The sequence below is a fragment of the Anastrepha ludens genome, chromosome 2, assembly GCF_028408465.1.
Source record: "Anastrepha ludens isolate Willacy chromosome 2, idAnaLude1.1, whole genome shotgun sequence".
NCBI classification, from domain to species: Eukaryota; Metazoa; Arthropoda; class Insecta; order Diptera; family Tephritidae; genus Anastrepha; species Anastrepha ludens.
Window position 1 is genome coordinate 32,802,422 of NC_071498.1, and position 23,174 is coordinate 32,825,595.

The 23,174-nt window shown below is 37.4% G+C and overlaps 1 protein-coding gene and 1 long non-coding RNA gene across 2 annotated transcripts in view; one reads left to right on the forward strand and one right to left on the reverse strand.

Moving 5' to 3' along the window:
• Positions 1-9,290: 9,290 nt before the first annotated feature.
• Positions 9,291-23,174, reverse strand: part of LOC128868102 (uncharacterized) — a 47,421-nt gene continuing 33,537 nt past the window's right edge. The window contains exon 4 of the long non-coding RNA XR_008455064.1: positions 9,291-9,424. This is a non-coding gene — a long non-coding RNA (uncharacterized LOC128868102). The remainder of the gene's footprint in view (positions 9,425-23,174) is intronic.
• LOC128868091 (maternal protein pumilio-like) overlaps positions 17,631-23,174 on the forward strand; it is a 198,677-nt gene continuing 193,133 nt past the window's right edge. The window contains exon 1 of the mRNA XM_054109826.1: positions 17,631-17,844. Within this exon, the coding sequence (XP_053965801.1) occupies positions 17,653-17,844 (192 nt within the window). The 5' untranslated portion in view covers positions 17,631-17,652. The remainder of the gene's footprint in view (positions 17,845-23,174) is intronic.

Below are 23,174 nucleotides of genomic sequence, written 5' to 3' on the forward strand. Positions count from 1 at the left end.
AGTTGGTGCGTGATTGGTGAATGGGTCCGAAATACTGGGAATAAAACACCAAATGATAGAAAAAGTAGTTTTCTAATTTATTGAATTTATGCCATGAAAAAGCTCCTTATAAAAAACCATCCGTCGTTCGTAGGCGGCATAAAACTGTAGGTTCCTCCATTTGTGGGAAAACACCAAGACGCAGACCATAAAGAGAAAGAAGAGCTCTGCCCAACATCTTAACAATGGGTGTAAGCGCTAATTATATGTGCAGGAATGAGTTTTGACATTGAAAATAAATTCAATTTTTCGATTTCAATAGAAAAAAATAGTACCCTTTATTTGTCTTTGACTTCTTTTTTGTTCTGATTCATATTTATTCATAATATTTAAAGGGAATTAATAAAAATAACTTCCAATTCTTTAGGAAAACAACAATAAAAAAAACAAATAACACAATGTCGACACTGTCAATAAACTGTTTTTAAAAACTTTAATACAGACATTTTTTAATAAATACATAATGTAAATACGTAATATTTTGCAGGCGCTTTTTCATGGAATGAACCAATTTGTTTACGGCGTATATATATATATGTATATATATATAATTCGCACGTACACCCTTTTTGGGTGTTTGGCCGAGCTCCTCCTCTTATTTGTGGTGTGCGTCTTGATGTTGTTCCACAAATGGAGGGACCTACAGTTTCAAGCCGACTCCGAACGGCAGATATTTTTATGAGGAGCTTTTTCATGGCAGAAATACACTCGGAGGTTTGCCATTGCCTGACGATGGACGACCACTATTAGACAAATGTTTTTCTTAATTTTGGTGTTCCACCGAGATTCGAACCTACGTTCTCTCTGTGAATTCCGAGTGAAAGTCACGCACCAACCATTCGGCCGCTTACGGCGCATACGTTCGGTATATTCTGCCATTTCTTCATTATTGCAGTTTTTAATGCTGCTGCATTCTTTGGATGTCTTTTAGCACCGTTTTTCTTCAAAAAGGCCCACAAGTTTTAAATCACGTTTATGCCGGGACTCTGGGCTGATGTATTTATAACTTTACCGCAATTATAGAGAAGCCACATCTGCTCATTATGCTCCTTATGCTTTGGATTGTTATCTTGGTAAAATTTAAAATTTGGTTTATTTTCAGTGATAACCCCAAATTTTTTAGCACTGCCAACAAATTTTTTTTTTTCAATATATTTATTGTTTGGCGTCGATAAACACCACGTCTACTCCTTAACTTGAAATTCACCCCCAAAATCATAACGGAAATATTTCTAAATTTAACCGTGGAAATTATATTTCGATTTTGTAAAGCTGTCAAGGGCTTGCGCCATCCTCTAGTCGGTCCATCGTTGTAAGTGGTCATAGTAAATGCTCAATATTTTCGTAATGCCAAGGCGAGATTTCTTATTGAGTAATGAAAACACTGATTTAAATCGTAATAGCAATAAAATTATCTACTTTTTCTAAATTTTGATAAACGAAGAGCGACAGCCATTAGAAAAAACTTTTCTGTCAATTAGTGTTTCGTGCCCGAGGTTTCGAACCTGTGTACTTTTGATTTGCAGTCACACATCAATAATCGTCTACGGCGACCGCCCAACATAATATAATCATAAAATATTAAATCATAAGTACACATTCAATACATCTGGCAGCATCTATAATGAAATCATACAATATTTAAGCAATGCTAACTAATGTGGCAGCACTCCCAAACAAAGAAACACAGAGTGTTTGCCATTTGTGTAGTAAAGAATTTTCGCAACACGAGTAGAAAGAAGTTTTCACGCCGTTGCGGAAAATTCTTGTGTTGTAAATTTTATTAACTAATTAAATAGTAAACCCATACAAATGATCACATTTCACTCATGCAGTATATTTAACTAAAATTGATTTTCTGTAAATCTTCAACAAATATGGCTTAAAAAGTGTTCCGTTGTTTAGAACTGTGTAAATTTCTGTGAGTCTTTAATGTTGTGTTGTTTGTATACTTAATGCAAGCAATGTGTTGTTGCTGTCGCTCTTGAAGTCGCGTTTTTGTTTTTCCAAATATGTACCAATAAAAACTAAAGTAAAAGAAAACGCTAGAGCCGAAAACGCCGAAAGTTATAAAAGTGTGAAAGACAACGAAATGTATTGAATTTTATTTTGAAAAAAAAGAAGCAAAATCTATCAGAGGATATTCCCAAAGCTACGGCGTGAGTGTTTAATCAAATAAAGACAAGTTAGAAAGAAATTTATTGAATGATTAAAGTGAAAATACAACGATTAACAATATCAAAAGCGTCAAACGTTTCTGTCATAGTTGCATACTGTTCAGATTTGTTGGTTAGTGCCGCAGAGTAGAAGGATCAGGATCGGCAACGGTACGAAACGGATAAGATGAAAAGTAAAGTTGATAAGTGAACAAATTGGAACTAGACTATGAGTAAATCTGTAGGAAGTGAATTACAATCATAAGTGTGTTTTTTCAAACATTAATGCAACATTTTTGTAGTGCCGTGTGTTATATATATTTGAGAGGCAATCGTCTGAAATAGAAAAAATACCAATATGCATTTAGAATGAATATGTGAAAAGGAAGGATAGCAAAACTAATTGGTAAGTCTGTACTGGAACACTGCTGCAAAGAATTAAAGCAGTAATTTCTTTCCATATATATATGTATGAATGTATAGGAGGACCCTATTCCAAATAAAAGGTGATTCAATGAGGCAGAAGGTTTTCTTTCACAAATAAAACACAACAAAATTATGCAAAATGATTTTTTATCGTGGTTTTTAGGTTATCGTAAAGCGTATCGTATCAACAAGGCGGTAGCAGTAGAGCAACTGATTTTTAAATTTTGAATGAGAGCAGATTAATCTGCAAATTTTCAACCTATATTTACTGTTTACTTTGGTGGTATCTACACTATTTTAAGTTGGGTTTTACAAATAGTCAATTGAATTTTACTCTTTCTATCATAAAATTGACCCTTTATAAACTTCACCTAGAAATGGTGTTGAGCAGAGTATTCAAAGATTCATATATGAACTCAGTGAGCTATGGCCTGCCGATCCACTGTGAAGATCATACGGAAGGTGTGGCCAACATTAGCTCCTTAATTGGCTATCAGCGATTTTTGCAGAAATCAGCTAATTTGTTGACGTAACAATGCTATGACAGAAGTTTGTTTACAACAGCGGTCGGCAAAAATGGAGATTGAGGATAAACGATAAAATCAACCCTATCCGCCGCTCATGTTACATCGTTGCCGTCGGAAAAACTACTGATTTTAAGACTGATGGTATGCAACTAATCTCACTTTGCACATTTTGTTTTCATTACATTCATCTCTGACTTCTTCAAATCCCCTGTGACGTAACAGCCACAATTACTCTCAAAATTTTGTTTCGGATGGCCAAATCTTGTTATCGTACCTTTCTTGTTGTTGATCACTGGCCTAGAAAATACAAACAACAACACGCCTTTGAAAACTTTTACATATGTTCTTGGATATCCTAGAAGTTTTAGGCAGCAACAAACTACACGCCATTGCTGTTTTTTTTCTACTGCTGCTTGTGCATATGCCTTGGTCTATGGCATTTATGCTTGAAACACCCCGACTCCTCTGGCAACACAGGATTTGTACTTCAAAATTTTCAATGACTATTTGGCACAGTTAGGGCTGTATACGATTTATAACGCGTATGATTTTATTCATCAGCTCATCGTTTCGGCCTTATTGGAATAGGCCATAATTTTCACGTAGCCCCAGAGAGAGAACTCCAAGGGTGTCAAGATCGGCGCTCATTTGACCTCGCTGTTTCGTGAGATAATTCGTCGTAAGACCTTCTTTTGCAATAGAGCCATTATCTAAGTCACTATGTGGAATGTGGTATCGTCCTGATAAAACCGCCCATTTTTCAAGTACGCACCATCTGTCTGCAGATTGCTGATTCAGTTAGCCGGTTATGTTGACTGAAAAAATCACGCAAGGCTCGAAATGCACTTCTTACAGAACGATCATTTTCATAAATTGTTTGGTTGGCCTTTATGCGGTGTTCAACTGAGTATCGCTCCATAACTAATTTTACAAAATTCCAATGCGTGATAACATTTCAGCAAATACAACAATTGCATCTTCTTCTTCTTCTTCTTAACTGGCGCGATAACAGCTTACGCGATTTTGGCCGAGATTAACAAAGCGCGCCAGTCGTTTCTTTCTCGTGCTAACCGGCGCCAATTGGACACACCAAGTGAAGCCAAGTCCTTCTCCACCTGATCTTTCCAACGCAGAGGAGGCCTTCCTCTTCCTCTGCTACCACCAGCTGGTACCGCATCCAATACTTTCAAAGCCGGAGCGTTTTTATCCATTCGGACGACATGACCCGCATCCGCTATTGTAAAATTTTAGTTGAACTAAGAAGAGGAAAGAAAATACAAATACGTTCTCTCACTGTGATACTCAAGCGCCAATCAATTGAAGAAACAGCACCACCTTGTACAAATTCGGATTAGCTAAAGAGTGTAGCATCAATCAGTGTTGCCGCTGCAAATTTGTAGTGGTGACTAGTTACGATTTTAAAAGTGGCTAAAAGCTTTCATTGCAAATATAAATTTTTCATTTATTTTTTCAAATTCAGGAAAACCTAATTAAGTCACTTTATATTTTCACAATTATCGCAATATTGCACTGGAAATGCGACTGGGTAAAGTGCTTCGAAAATTTTCCTAACCAATGCAAAAGTGTGTTGATCCGTAATGGAGAATATTTTGAAAACCCGATTTTTTGTGCATTCTTCCATTGTTAAGCCAGTATTATAAATAGCAACCGTCGTATGAATAATTTAAAATACATCAAAGTTAGAAAATTAAAAACCAATTTATGATAAAATGTGGCAATGGTCAAATATACATAGAAATATACATCTGTATGTGTATACGAATAATTTCTTTGCGTGAAAACTGAAGCGCCGTTTTCCTTTCCGGGTACTATGCGCAACCTCAAGATATCAGATAACAAAAATATATGTATGTATGTATTTTCAACAGCAAATCCAAAGATATAACAAATAAGTTAATAATTATCAAGATCGCATGGATAAATATGTACATATGTATGTATAGACCTACATACCATAGGCATGAATTGAAGCGATTTTTACTATGAAGATAAAATTTAGACACAATTTAATTTTGAAGCATTATCATCAGATTTTGAGAAAATTAGCGGTAACCTAACCTAACAAACAAAGATCCCTGCGATTCTTTTCCAATTGCAGACTTTTGTTTAGTGAAACCAGGTTGTCACCCAAGCTGAAAAAATGCGCCTAGTAATCTTTCAAAATATTTAATATTTGACTATAATGGCATTTATTTAGTGACATATGTATGTGTATTTAAAATTTAGACCAAACATTGTCTTAAAGGCATCTTATATGTACTTAGATATTTATTTATATTTCTTATCATGCAATGGCTTTCGCTACTGCTTTATTTATATGACTGGTAAAATGCAAGCATCCACAAGTCTTATTTTTCACTTTGTGGCAACACTTAAAACAACATATAAGCGCACACAAAAAAATTAGTTTAATGATATGCTCTCACTGCTTCCTTGTTCTTTATTGTTTATACAAATTTTTCGGTGTTTAGCAAAATTCGTTTTGTTTGTTGTGCTAGTCTGATATGCCCACGATTTCGTGCATGCGTTTGTGTACACACGTTGAAACAATAACAACTAAGAAACACTCAAAGCAAAATATACAAGAAGCGAAATGCGAATAGACAAGAGCGAAGACCGAGTACATTTCTGTAACTACCGAATGTTCAAATACAGAAAAGAGCAAATCTAACAGCAAATGAGCAGCCTAAAAACCGAGCGAGCAAGCTGCGTAAAATGGGCGAGTATGCCGACAATTCCTATAACTTTTCAATGTTCCAATATTTGAAATAAAATCAAATGTTAACCACTATGCCAAACGCAACTGATCAGCATACATAATTTTACGTATTTAGTTATATATTTTATTTTTTCATACCGCTCTCTATTGATTGCGCTTTGTACCGTAGTTGCGCGCCTTGGAGCGAGTAGAGGACAATACGAAAGTGTATGCAAAATAAGATATGGAGAGAATTGAGCAAACAAAAAGGAATTTGAATAAAGTGGAGAGAAAAAATGGGCAATCATTGCCGAAGCCAGCTGGTGAAAATACGAGCGAACGAGCAAACGAGCAAACGAATGAGTGAAGTACGGCTGCATCGCTGCTCTGCTAGTGCCGTCGCAACGAACCGCACAGGCAAAGCCAGAACGAAACAGAAGCAATTTGTGTGTGTTCTCGCGACGAGTTCGACTTTATCCTGTGTAAATAATTTGTAATTAATGCAAAAACGCCTAAAAATTTATGCAAAAATCACAAGTATTCTCTTTTCATATAAAATATATTTTAATGTGTGTGTGAAGATTGCAAGGTGTTTGTAAATTCAAGGGAAAACGCGAAATAAATGAAAATCGAAGCACGCAGGAAAAGCAAACGCCGCTGCTTTGCATTGTCGCCTGTTCGTTGTTGTGTGCCCTTGCCGTACCCCTACCACGACCAACCTACCGAGCATAAATCATTTCTTGTAATTATTGTGTAAAGTGTAAATTTATTGAAAAAAACCTGCAAAATTTATATCGGAAGCATAATTTTTGTGATTTTATATTATCTAATATTATTGCACCTAAAAGAAGAAACTAGCGCGAAGTGGAAATTCTTTGCCAATCTCGCTTACGTTGTAATTTCAACAGTTTTGTGTCAAATGTACCCAGCTTAAAATTTAAAAGCAAACAAAAATATTTAAAAAATTGCGGCAACTCCCAAGGTATTTTTTTTTTTATTAAAAAAATCTTTGAATAATTGTGAGGCCTGGCTAGCAACCAACACGCGGTTGAGCCGAGCACCAAAAACACCGCCGATTACCTACACAGCGGATGTATTTGAACACACACACTCAAAGCAAGGCCTCATATACATACCATCAGAAATCCTTTGGCCACACAACAAAGAAAAACAAGACATAATAAAAAGGTAAAAATCAATCGAATGCATATTCGGTTTTTTGAAAGTCATAACTAAATACATATTAATCGAATACTATTTTAAAGTACACTGAAAAGGGAATTTCTGTTTTTAGAACTGAAAACTTCAAAAAAAAAAAAAAAGATGTATTCACTTGTATGCATTGAAATGTAAGAACATGCATACATATAACACCCGACGTTTCAGTGTTCCTTCTTCGACAGCGCTATCTTTGCCTTGGCCATATACATTCCTATTCCATCTATACAGATACAACATGGAATTGCAGCAAGATATAGGGAACCAACTCAGCCACGAAAAGGCAGAAAATGTCATTGCAGTTGTTGCTGCTAGTAGTACTGTAGGTGCTGCTGTCCCTACAGCAAACAATGCAGTCTTCCGCTCGTTCGATTGATTTTCTGTAGTGGCGCACACAAAGTACTTTTACCTTCTTTGCTGGCAGTGGCAATAGCCGGCTGCTGCAGCAGGTTTTCGCCCTTTTGATATTACTCCTATTTTGCTCCTATTCCTCTTGTTCCTCCTGTTCTGTGTATTGTTCTAGCTCCCTTTTGTACGAACATATTCTTGTGCTGAACTGCGCTTTATGCCACATGTTTTTGCTGTTCTTTATTTCTTCTTCGCTATTTTACAGGGATATACTTGTATCGTTGTCGCTTCACACTTCTTTTAATTTCGCATGTTGTGCATTAAGGTGCGGTCAGACACGAGAATAAGTATGTTGATAGAAGTACTTTTAAATTTGTCGGCATTCAATTTAGAAATTCAATTGAGAAAGTGATTTTCGAATGTTTTTCTTATTTTGTAAGTTGCTCAATGGGACGACACTTCGAGCTAAAAGATCTTTTTTGTGCTTTTTTTTTTTTTTTGTAAATGCCATAACCAATCGACTATTGCGTGCTGTTTCCAGCACAGTCGTATCTACGTCACATAAACCAGCAGCATTTCTTCCGGCTAAAACAAATTAAACATCTTAACTCATTGCTGTTGTTGTAGCAGCGTTAACATTTCCCATACACTTACGGGGAATGCTGCTGGAGTGACAGTCAGTCCTTTGCCGGATATAAATCCTGGTCATTCCGGTAACGTAGAACCGACTATACTGGGATCGATTACCCATTGTCTTCCAGTGGTAACACTATTGACCCTGTTTGAGCAATTTAATATTAATTAACAGAAATTACTAAACTTCCTTAATTTCAGAAAATTGTATGTTTTTGACAAATTTGCTTTCATTGCCTCGTCTAACGGCACTTTTATTGTCCATTGACTCCTAGCACAGCTCTATGTTTTGTTCTTGTGTGCTATTGTCCTATGCTCGCTCGTGCATGCATGTGTATTAGGTTATCTCACTCTGCGTACAAAAAAATCGGTACTGTTTTTCCATTAGAATAATAAAATTTATTATATTATATCTTAAGTTTACCGGCAAAATATTTCGGAAAAATATTAAGATTTACATGAGCTGGACTGATTTTAGAGTACCTCTAAATATCGAATATTTTTTATAAATATTATAAAACTAGTTTTTAAAAAATATTTTGTCCAAATCACTTGAGATGATAAAAGAGTTGAACCTTAAAAGCTCTGCATAAATATGTTTAGAAAATTTTACCAACAGAAAAAACAAAATTTGTTACGGAAATCACATGAAAAAAGGGAGAAAATGCCTCTCCCTGTGTTTAAAAAAGAAAATTGAAAATCTGTATCACCTGCCAAGTAAAAAATTGTTTGTGGAATCTAAGCGTTCATATTCATTTTAAGCAACTACCCTTAACGCCATTGTTGTTTTTATAGCATCTTAAGCATTCCCAGCTCTTTGAGAATGCTGCTGGAGTGGCTCTTTGGTCGGATATAAATCCAACTGATTCCGGTAACGTAGAACTGACTGTCGTGGGACCGACTTGATCTGATTTCAATTTATTTGGGTATACATTTAAGCGAAGCCCCAATCAGTGTTACTCTGTCACTAATCATTCGTCTCACAGGCTACAAATTAAAAACAAGTATATTTTTATGTTTCTTTTTTTTATTTCCAATAAATGAGTGTAAATTAAGAGCAGTATTACATTATTTCTATTTCACCTTTTATGGCTGAAGTATTCAAGTTTTTCTTAAGGGTACAGATACCTGTAAACGCCTATATTTTCCCTGATTTTCATTAAAATTATTTAAAATGAAGAAGTCAATATATATTTTTTTTTTCAAAATTGGCATACAGTTTATTTATACATGAAAATAATATAATTTTTTTATTTTTATTTTAATCATTTAAAATGGGTGATGTACACTCAATTCTTCCAGGAAGGTCGCAGCGAGGCTTCTCAATCGGCGGGCATTGTAACATCGGCGTCAGTGACCTGAATACAAAAAACCAACAATTGTTTTGTCTATTAATGTCATAATTTCTATTTGTTATTATTTTTTCGAAAATTTTTTTGCAAAATTGCAGGGAGATCGGTCAATAACTTTTCGAGTTGTCATGTACGCCAATTCGAATAATATAATTTTGAGAAAAACGCGTTTAAAGTCGGCAACGTAACAATACCTCTCCCAGCGCTCGAACGCAAAGAATAGAGTTGTCACGGTTGACGATCTATAGTATAAGAAATACTTAAATTTATATTATGTTCTAAAATTTTTTTGCCATATTAAAGGATAACATGTGATGAAAAAAAAAAAAAAAAATTTATTTTACAGGTATCGGCCCCCTTAAACCTATCCTCTAAAAAGGTCAAACATAGCAAAGAATCTCGCTATTTTAATGCCGTTGATATAAATTGGAATCATATTTACGCAGAAATTTTTCACAAAAATATTTTTAAACCCTAATTTCATTATGCACATTTTCATAATTCCGGGGGAAAAACAGCAAGTTTTTTTGAGGAGTCACCCTAATGTACATACATTTATGTCGATTGTTTTGTATGGATTTTAACACGGGGAGAGAATCTGTAATTCTTGGCATTTTAACTCAATTTCTAAATAAGAAAACCAATTCTTGCAAAATTGGCAAAAAATATCAAGGCGTAACAACACAACAAAAGATTTGCTTTGCAAAATACAGTTGTGCATCTGTCACAATGTCATATACGACGGTAATAATAAGCGGTGGAATTCTGAGAAATTATCAAACTTTGTTTCCGAAAGTTTTTAGCTTCTGAACGGTACTCTCTAATTATAATGGGCTAGCTGATAAGAGGCACTGTGGTAATTGTTTACTTAAGAGGCTTTTCGAAGTCTAAGTAGGATGTTTTAGCACTAAAATTGATAATCCGGCAAAGGAGGCTAAAAGAGTAAAGCGGTTTTTAGTATTTTGTTTTAATCTTTGTTTTAAACATAAATTTTTTGCTGTTTTTAAACATAAATTTAAAAAAATGTTTTTATTTGTTTTTTTAAATAAATTAAAAAAAATGTTTTATTTTTTTTAATAAAATTAAAAAAAGTATTTCTTTTTCTAACATTTTTTTAACTATAATTTTTTTTTTGTTTTTTAACAAATGTTTTTAATTTTTTGTTTACAAATTAAAAAAATTTTTTTTTTTTAATTTTTAAATTTTTTTTTACAAGTTTTTTAATTTATTTTGTTTTTTGTTTTACCAATTTTTGAATTTATTTAGTCGTATTTTTCAAATACTCCAAATTTCTCTTGAGGTGATAGGTCAGCAACTCACATATGTACATACATACCTATCTAACAGTATAACACCACTATTACCTTGTGAAAAAAAAAATTATATTTTAAATTTTTAGTATATGTATTTCAGGGAGATAATGCTTAATTATTTAACCGTTTATATGACCCAAAACCAAATTTTCACATAATTTGCTATGACACTCGGTTTGAAATAAGATTTTTTTTTAATTTCGGAAAAAGCGTACATTAAATGCGCTTATTCTGTCTTAAAGCAGTCAGTTAGTCCCGATTTACACACAGATACATGTGGAAGGAAGACACTAGAAATGCTCTTGTTTCATTCGCGGTCACCCGGGCAAAATTGCTTTCGGCAACATTCGTTGCTTTTGAGGTTTAATTCTTTAAGTTTGGCAATACGAATAAGAAGCACAAAGCGCGTCGCCAGTACGGGAAACAAGGACCCCTCCATCTTTCTCGCCCGTCCTCCTACGAATAAAATGTTTCCTTTCCAAAAGTTTCCCTGTGTAAATCGGGACTTATAATCCATCCGATTAGCGGTTTGATGCCGGAAAACCTTTGCATTCTGTACATCTTGGATGGAATACATCGGAGAGCAGATTCGTTGAATGTGGGTGACCAGCAATTTCGATTTAGCCTTGTACACTTAGGAGCGGAAGTTAGTCAGCGTACAATGATAAATTTTACTACATTCACAATGATTATTATGTTAGAGATTTTCCGTTATTTATTCAGTAATGAATAAAACTTTCAAAAAACTAAGTAAATTCAACAAACTGAAAAATTTTTTCATGAACATTTTAAGAAAATTTTAGAATATACAGTTTTATAGTTCATGCATTTGAATTATAATGAAATGCTAGTGTGAAGAGGCTCAAAATTCACATTGATTTTTGGTAAGGGTCTTGCACTTTTTTTCCAATACAAACAGCACTTCATTCATGCGTTATATGGAAAATCTGCATATGACCTTTAAAAAAAAAATCCAAAAATTAATGTGAATTTTGATCCGCTTCATATTTGCATTTTATATAACAAAATAAAATAAGTTATAAATGAGCGGTAGGAAACTTGGCAATTTGATGGGTAGTTGATAAAATAACAATCAGGTGATTGACAATTGGGATTTGATGGTCAATCACAAAGTCTAAGTCTAAAATATGAAAAAGTGAAGAAAAGAAATCAATTTATTCCATACAGTCCAAAATGTGTTATTTCAAAGTTATTGTTGTTGTTGTTGTAGCAGTGGATAAAACGAAGCTAATAATTTGCAAGAGATTCAGCTGGTGCAAACGAGTATTACGAAACCAATAGGAATAAGTTAAAGAGGTCGTTCACAGAAAAACCAATTTGCGGAAATGCCCAAAAACAACCCGCCAAACTAACGAAATTGGTCTGAGTACCCCTATTGTGAATATATGAAAATAATCACTACGCAGAGTTTCATATGCTAAACCTAAGTATATACATACATTCATACATATTTTTATGTGTTCTTCCCTTTTGTTTATTCCTGTATTTCGTTAGTTCTGATATTCTGTTTATTTTCTCTCCGTACACTAAAAACTGGTGTCTTTGTCTTACTTCTTTAATTCCTTGTAAATGCCTTCCAGTTTTTGTTTCGTACAAATGTAACAAAAACAATTTCGCCTATCATTGTCCATGCTTTGCTTTTGCTCATTACATTCTTATCTGCCAGTTATTTGCATTGTTCGTCACAGTGATGCACACAAATATGCGCCATATTCGGTTTGTTCATTCGCGGATGCATTCAACGATACACAGGTGCAACCCGATTAGTAATATTTATTAATTTTGAGCTTAGGCTTGAATTAATGTGTTATTAAATACAATACAATTCTAATTAGAAGAAGTTCCAAATTTGCTTTTTATCGGGGAACAATTTCTGTTGCTTTTAACCCTGAATAACCAATGATATTTTGTATACGTTAGTTATAAAGGGTTTTCCAATAAGAGGTGTTATTTTGATATTCAAAGAAAAATGATATTTTTTAATATAAAGTGAAACCTCCCCTTGCGGACACCTCCAATAAGCAAACACTCCCCATAACCGGACAAAAACTAAGGAACCAAACTTTATGTTGGGTTTTTAGAACGAATTCCACTCTAATAACCGGGCACTCTAATAACCGGACGCGGACACTTTTTCTGATTTTTTTTTTGTTCTAATCACCTCTCGAAAGCGGACGCGGACCTCTCGGTAACGGACAAGCAAAATATATCACTGAACAAATGTGTAAAGAAAACAATAAAAACCTCTCATAAGCGGACGCGATACTCTAATCCACAGACAACAAAGATAGTAAATAGACAATAGTTGAAATAAAAGATATTAAAAGAATATGGATGGGCGGTGATAACGTCAACAAAAAGAAAAAGTTCTTAAACGCGGATGGCTCAAAAATTGACCATTTGAGTTTCGAATGGTTCGTTAAGGCCAGAAGCCAAAATATACCAATATCGGGTATTATTAAAAAGGAAAAATCAAAATAAATCGCTGGCCGATTAGGTATTCAAAATTTTTCTGCTTCAAATGGATGGTTGGAGAAATGGCGTAGGCGTCATAATGTGACTTTCAAAAGAATATGTGGGGAATCTTGCGAGGATTGTGTGCCAATATGGTTGGAGATAAAGAAAAGCCATTGGTTATCGGAAAAGCAGCATGCCCACGCGCCTTTAAAAGAGGCAATATAAGAAGTTTGCCAGTGGAATGGAAGTCAAACCAGAAAGCTTGGATGTCTCGTGAAATTATGTGTGAGTGGCTAGAAATGCTTGATAAAAAAATGGGCTTCCAGAAGAGAAAAATTGTATTATTTTTGGACAATGCTACAACTCACCCTCGAGATATTAAACTATATAACATAAAGTTGATCTTTTTACCTGCTAATACAACATCCGTTTGTCAGCCCCTCGATCAGGGTATAATACAAAATTTTAAGTGTCATTACAGATGCCATATAATCAAACATTTTTTGACAAAATTAGGAGGCATTCCATTATTAAATCTTCATGGGACAACGTAACGGCAGAAACAATTAAAAATTGTTTTTCGAAAGCCGGGTTTCAAAAAGCTCCGCTTGAATGTTCTGACTTCGAGGCAGAGGATGATATTCCCATATGACACGCGACACATCGATAGCGGCTTTGATAAAGATTTTAAATGAAAATCAGCAAGGTCAGAATACAGAAGAGTTTTTTTTAATCGACGAAGTTGTTAATACAGAAGACAATAATATTGACGTTGTCATTGTCGAAATTAATACTGAGGAACTATCTGACGGAGAAAGCGGAGACTCAACTCATGTATGTGTCCAGGATGAATGTCAGATCAAGTCATATCCTGAAGCATTAAGCAATTTCTAAGAGACGATATTACTGGATTCCAATACGCCAAGACTTTAGAGTGTCATCTTGAAAACCTTTTTCTGAAACATAAACAGGAAAATCTACGACAGACTACGGTATATGAATTTTTGAAGCCTAAAATATAAATATGTTCAATCAAATATGTAGTATATTCAAATGTGTAAATATACTCATTGTTCCCAATATAAAAATGTACATACATACATATTATATATAATATATTTTTCAATAAATATGAAAAAAACTGAACGTACCATAAAAGAACATAAAAAAATTATTTAAAGAGGTGGAATAGTAATTTTAACCTAGAGTTTTTTTTCAACCCCCATAAGCGGACACTCCCCATAAGCGGACTAAAATTGTGGAACCGTGAGTGTCCGTTTCACTGTAAATGATCGGATGTTTATTTCATTATAAAGAGATACCTACCTCTTTAATAGTGGAAAATAACATCAGGCAAATGACCAATACGCCCACGCTTACAGGACAATATCCTTTTCATGGAATTTTCCATTAGCGAATTGCAAAGTGGCTGCCTTATGTCCTCGATAGCCTCAAGGCCTGGTCTGTTGGCGTAGACCTTCTCTTTCACGTGGCCCCAAAGAAAAAAGTCACAAGGTGTTAAATCACAAGATCTCGGTGGCCAATTGTGATTACATCTTCGAGAGGTAACACGGTCCGGAAACTTTTCCCGTAAAAGATCAATGGTTTCGTTGTTTATGTGGCACGTAGCGCCGTCTTGTTGAAAATAAACCTTGTCCAGATCAATACCATCCCATTCCGGCCATAAAAAATCGTTAATCATCTCTTGATAGCCTTTTATATATTTAAATAACACCTGTTATTGGGAAAACTCTTTAGTTATGCACATCAGTACGAAATTTCATGGATCGGGTTTCAAAAGTCGGTATGAACGCCCGGCAATGATTAAGGATTGAAATTACACCGCTTTTGAAAAAATGGTTACAAGTGAATCATTGAAAGTATTGCCCATCGCTGGCTACTACTTTTTTCCATCTTCTGGTAGATCTCGTATACCGTCGCGGTAAAACTGTTCATCTTTTGAGGCTATCCACGGATCAAGGCATTTTTTGATGTCTTTATATGAATGGAACTGCTGGTCAGCTAGACCATGTGCCATCGATCGGAACAGGTGATAATCGGACGGCGCAATATCTGGATAATATGGCGGCCGGGGAAGGATTTCCCATTTCAGTGTTTCCAGATAGGTTTTAACGAGTTTGGCAAAGTGGGGCCGAGCGTTGTCATGCTGTAGAATCACTTTTTCGCGCCTCTCTGCGTATTGCGGCCGCTTCTCGCGCAGTGCTCGGCTCCATCGCATCAATTGGAGCCGAGCCATGACTTTCTTTTCTTTGGGTTGCTGTAATGAATCTATTTGTCATCACCCGTCACGATGCGATGAAGAACACCCTTCCTTTTTTGCTGCTGGAGCAGTTGTTCACAGGCGAAAAAACGACGTTCAACATCCCTTGGTTTTAATTCATAAGGAACCCAAGTCCCCTGTTTCTGAATCATTGCCAAAGCATGCAATCACTCGGAAATGGATTGGCGGGTAACTCCTAATACTGAAGCAAACTCTTCTTGCGTTTGACGCGAATCCTCATTGAGCAATGCCTCCAATTTAGCGTCTGCGAAGGCTTTTGGTGTTCCTTCATGCGGACGGTCGTCAACATTAAAATCTCCGTCTTTGAAGCAGCATCTCCATAAACTTTTTGTAGCTCTCGATGCGCTTCAACCGCCTTTTTTCGAATGAAAGAGGAAAATCAACACTTCCCGCAAATACCGATTATTCGACACAAAATCAGCCATTTTCACACAACCAAAAGTATATGATACCAAAACAAACTCACTAATGTGTCAAAGCAGTTTGTTTACCATATGTCTAAGCTTGGTTTATGACGAGTTTAGTTAGAATCGACTAGCACACACTGATGGCAGCATCTATTGACAAACAGCGAGAACTTAGTTGCGCACCTAATAAAAAAAAAGAAACAAACATCAAACTTAAAAATTTTCGTATTTTGGGTATAAAAAAACCACTAAATTTATTGCGAAGAGCAATGGGTTGGCAACACTGCACAACTCAGCTAATGTGACGTCACACACTCTCTGGTGGGCGCAATCTTATGTCTATCATTCTTGGTAGTTGTGTATACCGGGACAAATATTGTTCCATATTTTTTATGGGTTGGTTAAATGTGGCTTGAAATTAGTAAATTAAGTAACCTAAACTTACAATTATTTTGAAATCATAACATAAAATATCATAAACTACTGTCTCTGTTTGTTCCACATTTTAAGCAGAAACATACTAATTTCACATTTCTTCTATTTATCTTCTCATTTCAGTGTACGCGCTTTAATCTTCATTCACCTCTTCATATGATCAAATTCGAAATAAAAATCTCATTTGTGTTAATATCGTGAAACAGTTCTTGTAAAATATTTGTGTAAAAAAAATATATATACATACATAATAATTATTGGATTACTCGCAGAGGTACATGCATATATATATATATATAAATAGCATAAATAGTTAGTTAGTGTAGTGTTATTGGCTCTTTTATCAATCGCATCTGTATAAATCAAAGCGAAAGAATAAAAAATAAATTAGTGCATTGAAGTTAGCGCAGCATCTGTAAATTGCAAATCTTAAAGTATTTCAACGGTTTCTGGAAATTTTACGAATCATAGTTACGCCAAAATACATTTTAAATCAAGAAAGCATCCATAAGTGCACGCCGAATCTTCGCATCTAACAACTAAGGGCCTCTAAGCTGTTCAGCCGGAATATTGCATTTCAATCAAATAACCCAAGCAAGTGTGAAAATCTTTTAAAATCTGCATTTAGCCTGGCATCCTGTGAGTTATAGCATTTTAAAGCAAATTAATTGTGCGTGTAAAATAGAAAAATAAAATAAAAAAATTGTCAATCGTATTACTAAGGCATCCCAAATTGCCTAAACGTATAGCGTAAATCAAAAAGTAAAAACAAAACAAAAGAATAAAAAAAAAAGCAAGTCGCCAATCGCAAAGAGCAACTTGTGTATATCAATTTCTATTTCGCCGCTGCGCGTGTGTTAAGTAAAAGCCGTCAAAATAGAGCTGTTACCAACGCCCACGATTTCCATTTCCACGGTTGCGCCGCCAACGCTATCGCCCCACCACCATCCGCACCATCAACAACACCACCACCTACAACAGTCCTTTCAACAGCAACAGCAGCCGCACCAGCAACAGCAGCAGCCGCAACAGCAACAACAACATCATCATCCCAATCCGCATACACCATTCGGTGGTGGCTATCATCATCCATTCCCGCCGCTGTTGCCGCACCAACAGCAACAGCAGCAGCAGCAGCAACAACAACAACAGTCGCAGACGCAACCTAATTTTCTATTAACACCGCCGCTGCCAGCAACGCCACAGTCACAGCTGCAACTGCAACAGCAACAGCAGCACCAGCACCACCAACAACAACAGCAGCAGCAGCAACAGCAGTTGCAGCACCAGCAACAACACATGAAGTTATTGGGTGGTAGCGATGATCGTAATGGGCGCGGCGATCAAAGCATACCGCGCGTGCAGGAAGAGGCGGGTGGGGGCTTCATTTTTCAACCGTCTGGCACATCTATGCATGACATGGCGGCTGCCGAATATGCAGCACAATTCGCTCAAAAACGCTGGGCTTGCGGTGATGAGCATCCAATTGATGTGAGTATCCATGTAAATGCGCAAATTTATAAAAAAATGCTATGCAAATTTGAACTTTCACTCGCCCATATGTAGGTATTTGTGTGGGTAAAATATTTGTGGCTTTGAGACACAGCAACTTATTCGACTTTAACAGGCCAAAAAAATCCGAATCTTTAATTTAGTATTTTCAATATTCAAACTGTATTGAGAAGAATTCCTAAGCTCAGGCTATAGATAAGTATTAAGATTAAAAAAAAACACTGGCTTTAAAAGTTTTCAATGATGATATAAGGAAGAGCTAAATTCGGTCCGCACCAAACTTATTTTGGACTGGCTGTTAGTTTTTGGAATCACACAAACTCATAGATAAGCTGTAATTCTCAGCTTGCAACATCAGAAGACCGGCCGGTAATTTAGTTTTAACATATAGAAAGTGGCCATGGTTTTTCTCCAATCTCAGTAATATTTGTTTATGTCGGATCTAAATGGGGTGGTGAGCAGTACATCTACCAATTTTGGGAGAGTTTTATTGAATCATTACCGAGAGACCCACATTTGTTCAAACGTGCAGTTTTTGGGTTCTGGAGCACATTTAATCAGATAATATCATCAAAATATTTGGTGAAGAAGAATAATGTACCTATTTCTGAGGAAGACTCAGCGTCAGAGAACAAAGAAGCTAGAAAAATTCGGCATGATGTAAAAGTTTTCCTTGTCCCAGGACACAGGGGTATCACTGGGAACGAAATAGCGGACGCATTGGCAAAAGAGGCTGCGGTCTCGTCATTAATAGGACCTGAGCCGTTCCTTGCTATGTGACAACACACCATCAAGGAGAAACTTAGGAGTGAAGAGAGAGAAGCTAAGAGAGGTTAGTTGTTACCAAATTATTGGGCTACGCCAGTTGAGATCCCTACTGGGGTGGTACAACAACCAAAAGAGGTTTAAAAACTCATAACTCAAAACTTTGGCAGACCATTGCCGACTGCGCAGTCAGCTGCACATGAGCGGGATATGGTCCACTGATTCTTGTCGTTTCTGCGACAATCCCAGGAGACCCCAATGCACCTTCTCCTTGAATGGCAGCGCTATAGCGCGGAGAAGGTTGAAACATTTCGGACATTTGCAGTCGGAAGAAAAGCAGTTCTATCTTAAATTTAATAAGGGAACTGGATCTGGATTGGATGAGGTGTTGTGATGAATAGAGGGCACAAACGACCATGAGGCCGAAGTGCAAACCTTAAATAAATCTAAACCTAAAAGGTTTTCCTGATTTTCTGGTAGTAATTCTCCAGATTCAACCCCCGGAAGCAGACGTACATACAAATTCTGTGCTACGGCATAAACATTTAGTCATTATTGTTTGTAAAGCTTTTGAAGTTGCGAAGCATATTTATTATTTTCTTTATTTCTTTTATCTGTAAGACTCAGTCCCTTATAGTAAATCAACAAGCATTAAATTAGAAAATGAAAACTATATTAAAATTTTTAAATCTAACGTCAAACAAATAAATGCGATAAATCTGAATCCAAATAGTTAATTTTAAATTAAAATTTAATTAACCATTAAATTTGGTTTCAAGTTGGTCTCAAAGTTTCAAAATTTTAGATGGAATTCTTGGCAAGCAATTTTCATATAATATTTTGCCTGTTTAAAGTGGCCCACCAAATTCGCGTTGGGTGTTGTAATTTGGTTTTTTGTTTTTTGACGTTGTAACACTTTTTTTTCAGACATATAACGAATGCTCGACTCGACAAATTTTTTATGGAGAAAATGTACAAGAGTTCTGGCGCTCAAAAACCATCAAAAACCAACGTGAATTTACTATACCAAAATTCAATGGGCTATAAAATTGCATAGTCGAAATTGTTCAAAAAATTCTAATCAAAAAGTATGAACTTTTTTTGGTTTTTTTTTAATCTCGATGAAATGGTTTTTGTTGTAGTATTAAATAAATTTTTATAAAAAAAAAGAATAAATAGTCAAAATTTTGCTACATGTCGCGCTGCTAGTATTGTTAACACAGCTGTTTATACATACACTCGTGGCCATTTAAAAAATGTATTAATTTAAAACTATGCATTAAAATTTTTCCAATATCTGAGTAACTTTTGCGTTTGGTTTCGATATAAAAAATTGATAAATATTGTAGTAAAAGCTCTATTATTTAGTTGCAACACATTTGGCGGGAATAACTGCTTGACTCGGTCAGGCATTGGAACAACGATAATTGCACGAAATTCATTTGACATTTCCTCTTCCCATCCTTTGTTAAACACTTTTTTCAGTTCTGCCTTAGAGTTTGGTCTGTGTTGAGCCACTTCCTTTTTCATCCTGCGCCATAGATGCTCAATCGGGATAATTTCCTGCTCACGCCATATGTGACCGGACCATTTAACTTTCAGGATGTTTAAGCATTCTCGTCCCCACGATTTTCTTTAAAGCGTTCCCTTGGAAATCGACGGACATACGATAAATGGTCGTTGCAGTGCAAATTAAATCTGCTTTCATCCGACCATATTACCATATTTTCCACTGTTCCAAGGACCATTTAGGGTGCGTTTTGGCCCATTCCCGACGAGCAAGTCTCATTTTTTTAAACAAAAGTTGGTTTTCGCGGATTCCTTGTATTCAAGCCGGACTCCTGCTGCCTTCTGCGTCCACTTCTTGAACTTATGGCTACACTATGTTGTTTCTCCAGGTCCTTTCTAGCTTCCATGGAGTTTTTAAATTGATGCTTTAAACCAATCCTACGATTAAATTATCTATCCGGGAGGATGGTTCCATGTGTAGAAGTCCACGCAAGTGGGGAAAGTTACGCCATTCACTTGGGAGTGGCCAGGACGATTCTTCTACATATGGTTCAAGCAGCTCACAACGGCCGGGATTAGCCCACGTATCCTCTGGGTAGCTTCCGAACACCCGTTCGGGAGTGAGCTAAAGTGAGAAGGCGAAACATTCCAGGATAGCTGGTTGTGCGTTGGGTTTGGGACCCGCCACTTAAAAATCGCCCCCAATGAAAACTTTAAAAAAGCCTCGGATGAGACCTCCCTATACTGATGACGACCCCTGCAAACGAACTAAGGACTATGATTTGAGGGCATGCACCTGGAATGGCCGGTCCCTTAATGGGGAGGGTGCCTCTGCCCGGCTGGTTGATGTCCTCGTGAGAGTAAAGGCTGACATCACTGCCATCCAAGAGATGCGATGGACGGGGCAAGGAAAGAAAACCATAGGACCTTGCGACGTCTACTACAGCTGCCATGTAAAGGAGCGCAAATTCGGTGTCGGATTTGTTGTGGGAGAGAGACTTCGTCGCCAAGTACTGTCGTTCACTCCGGTGGACGAGCGTCTCGCAACAATCCGCATCAAAGCCCGTTTTTTTAACATATCGCTAATTTGCGCCCACGCCCCGACGGAAGAGAAGGACGATGTGACCAAAGATTCTTTCTATGAGCGCCTGGAACGTTCCTATGAGCGCTGCCCCCGCCACGACATAAAAATCGTGCTTGGCGACTTCAACGCCAGGGTGGGCAAGGAGGGAATTTTTGGTCCCACAGTCGGAAAATTCAGCCTACACAACGAAACATCCGATAACGGACAGAGGCTGATCGACTTCGCCGGGGCCCGAAACATGGTAGTCTGCAGCACCAGATTCCAGCATAAAAAGATACACCAAGCTACCTGGCTGTCCCCTGATCGAAAAACGCGAAACCAGATCGATCATGTTGTGATAGATGGAAGACACGCTTCTAGTGTATTAGATGTACGTACGATCCGAGGACCCAACATTGACTCGGATCACTACCTTGTTGCAGCCAAACTGCGCACGCGCCTCTGTGCAGCAAAAAACGTGCATCTACCTACGCAAAGAATGTTCGACCTCGAAAAGCTGCAATCACAACAGACAACCAGAAGATTCGCCACTCGACTCTCACTCCTGCTCTCAGAGAGTACTGCCCAACAAACCGGCATCCACGAACAATGGAGCAACATTTCTCGTTCTCTACGTACCGCCGCCGAAGAAGAAATCGGATTCCGGCGAGCCCGAAAAAACAATTGGTACGACGAGGAATGTCATGCTGCCGCAGAAAGAAAGGATGCCGCCTATAGAGCCACGCTGCGATCGGGCGCAACGCGAGCCATGTGGGATCGCTACAGAGAGCTGAAAAAGGAAGAGAGACGTATTATCCGACAGAAGAAACGAGAGGCCGAAATACGTGAGTGCGAAGAGCTTGAGATGCTGGCCAACAGGAACAACGCCCGAAAATTCTACCAGAAAGTTCGGCGGCTTACAGAAGGCCGGGGAGTTTTCCTGTAAGAACAAAGACGGCGAACTGGTGACCGACGTACAGAGCAATCTTAAATTATGGAGGGAACACTTCTCGAACCTATTAAACAGTGACAGCTGCGCATGTCACCGAGAAAGTGAAGATCCCGATACCCCAATCGTTGACGACGGAATTGTCGTTCCGCTACCCGATCATGACGAGGTGAGAATAGCGATAACGCGGCTAAAGAACAACAAAGCCGCGGGCGCCGACGGACTGCCGGCTGAGCTATTCAAACATGGCGGCGAGGAGCTGGTAAGGTGCATGCATCAGCTCCTATGCAGAATATGGTCGGATGAAAGCATGCCTGCCGATTGGAATTTAAGTGTGCTCTGCCCAATCCATAAGAAGGGCGATCCTGCAATTTGTGCCAATTACCGCGGGATTAGTCTTCTAAATATCGCCTATAAGGTCCTAGCGAGCGTATTGTGTGAAAGGCTGAAGCCCACCGTCAACCAACTGATTGGACCTTATCAGTGTGGCTTCAGACCTGGAAAGTCTACCATCGACCAAATATTCTCAATACGCCAAATCTTGGAAAAGACCCATGAAAGGAGAATCGACACACACCATCTTTTCGTCGACTTCAAAGCTGCATTCGACAGTACGGAAAGGAGTTACCTGTATGCCGCGATGTCTGAATTTGGTATCCCCGCAAAACTAATACGGCTATGTAAGATGACGTTGCTCAACACCAACAGCGCCGTCAGAATTGGAAAGGACCTCTCCGAGCCGTTTGATACCAAACGAGGTTTCAGACAGGGTGACTCCCTGTCGTGTGACTTCTTTAACCTGATGTTGGAGAGCATCGTACGAGCCGCAGAACTTAATCGCTCAGGCACAATATTTTATAAGAGCGTACAATTGTTGGCGTATGCCGATGATATTGATATCATCGGCCTTAACAACCGCGCTGTTAGTTCTGCCTTCTCCAAACTGGATAAAGAGGCAAAGCGAATGGGTCTGGTGGTGAACGAGGACAAAACGAAGTACCTCCTGTCTTCAAACAAACAGTC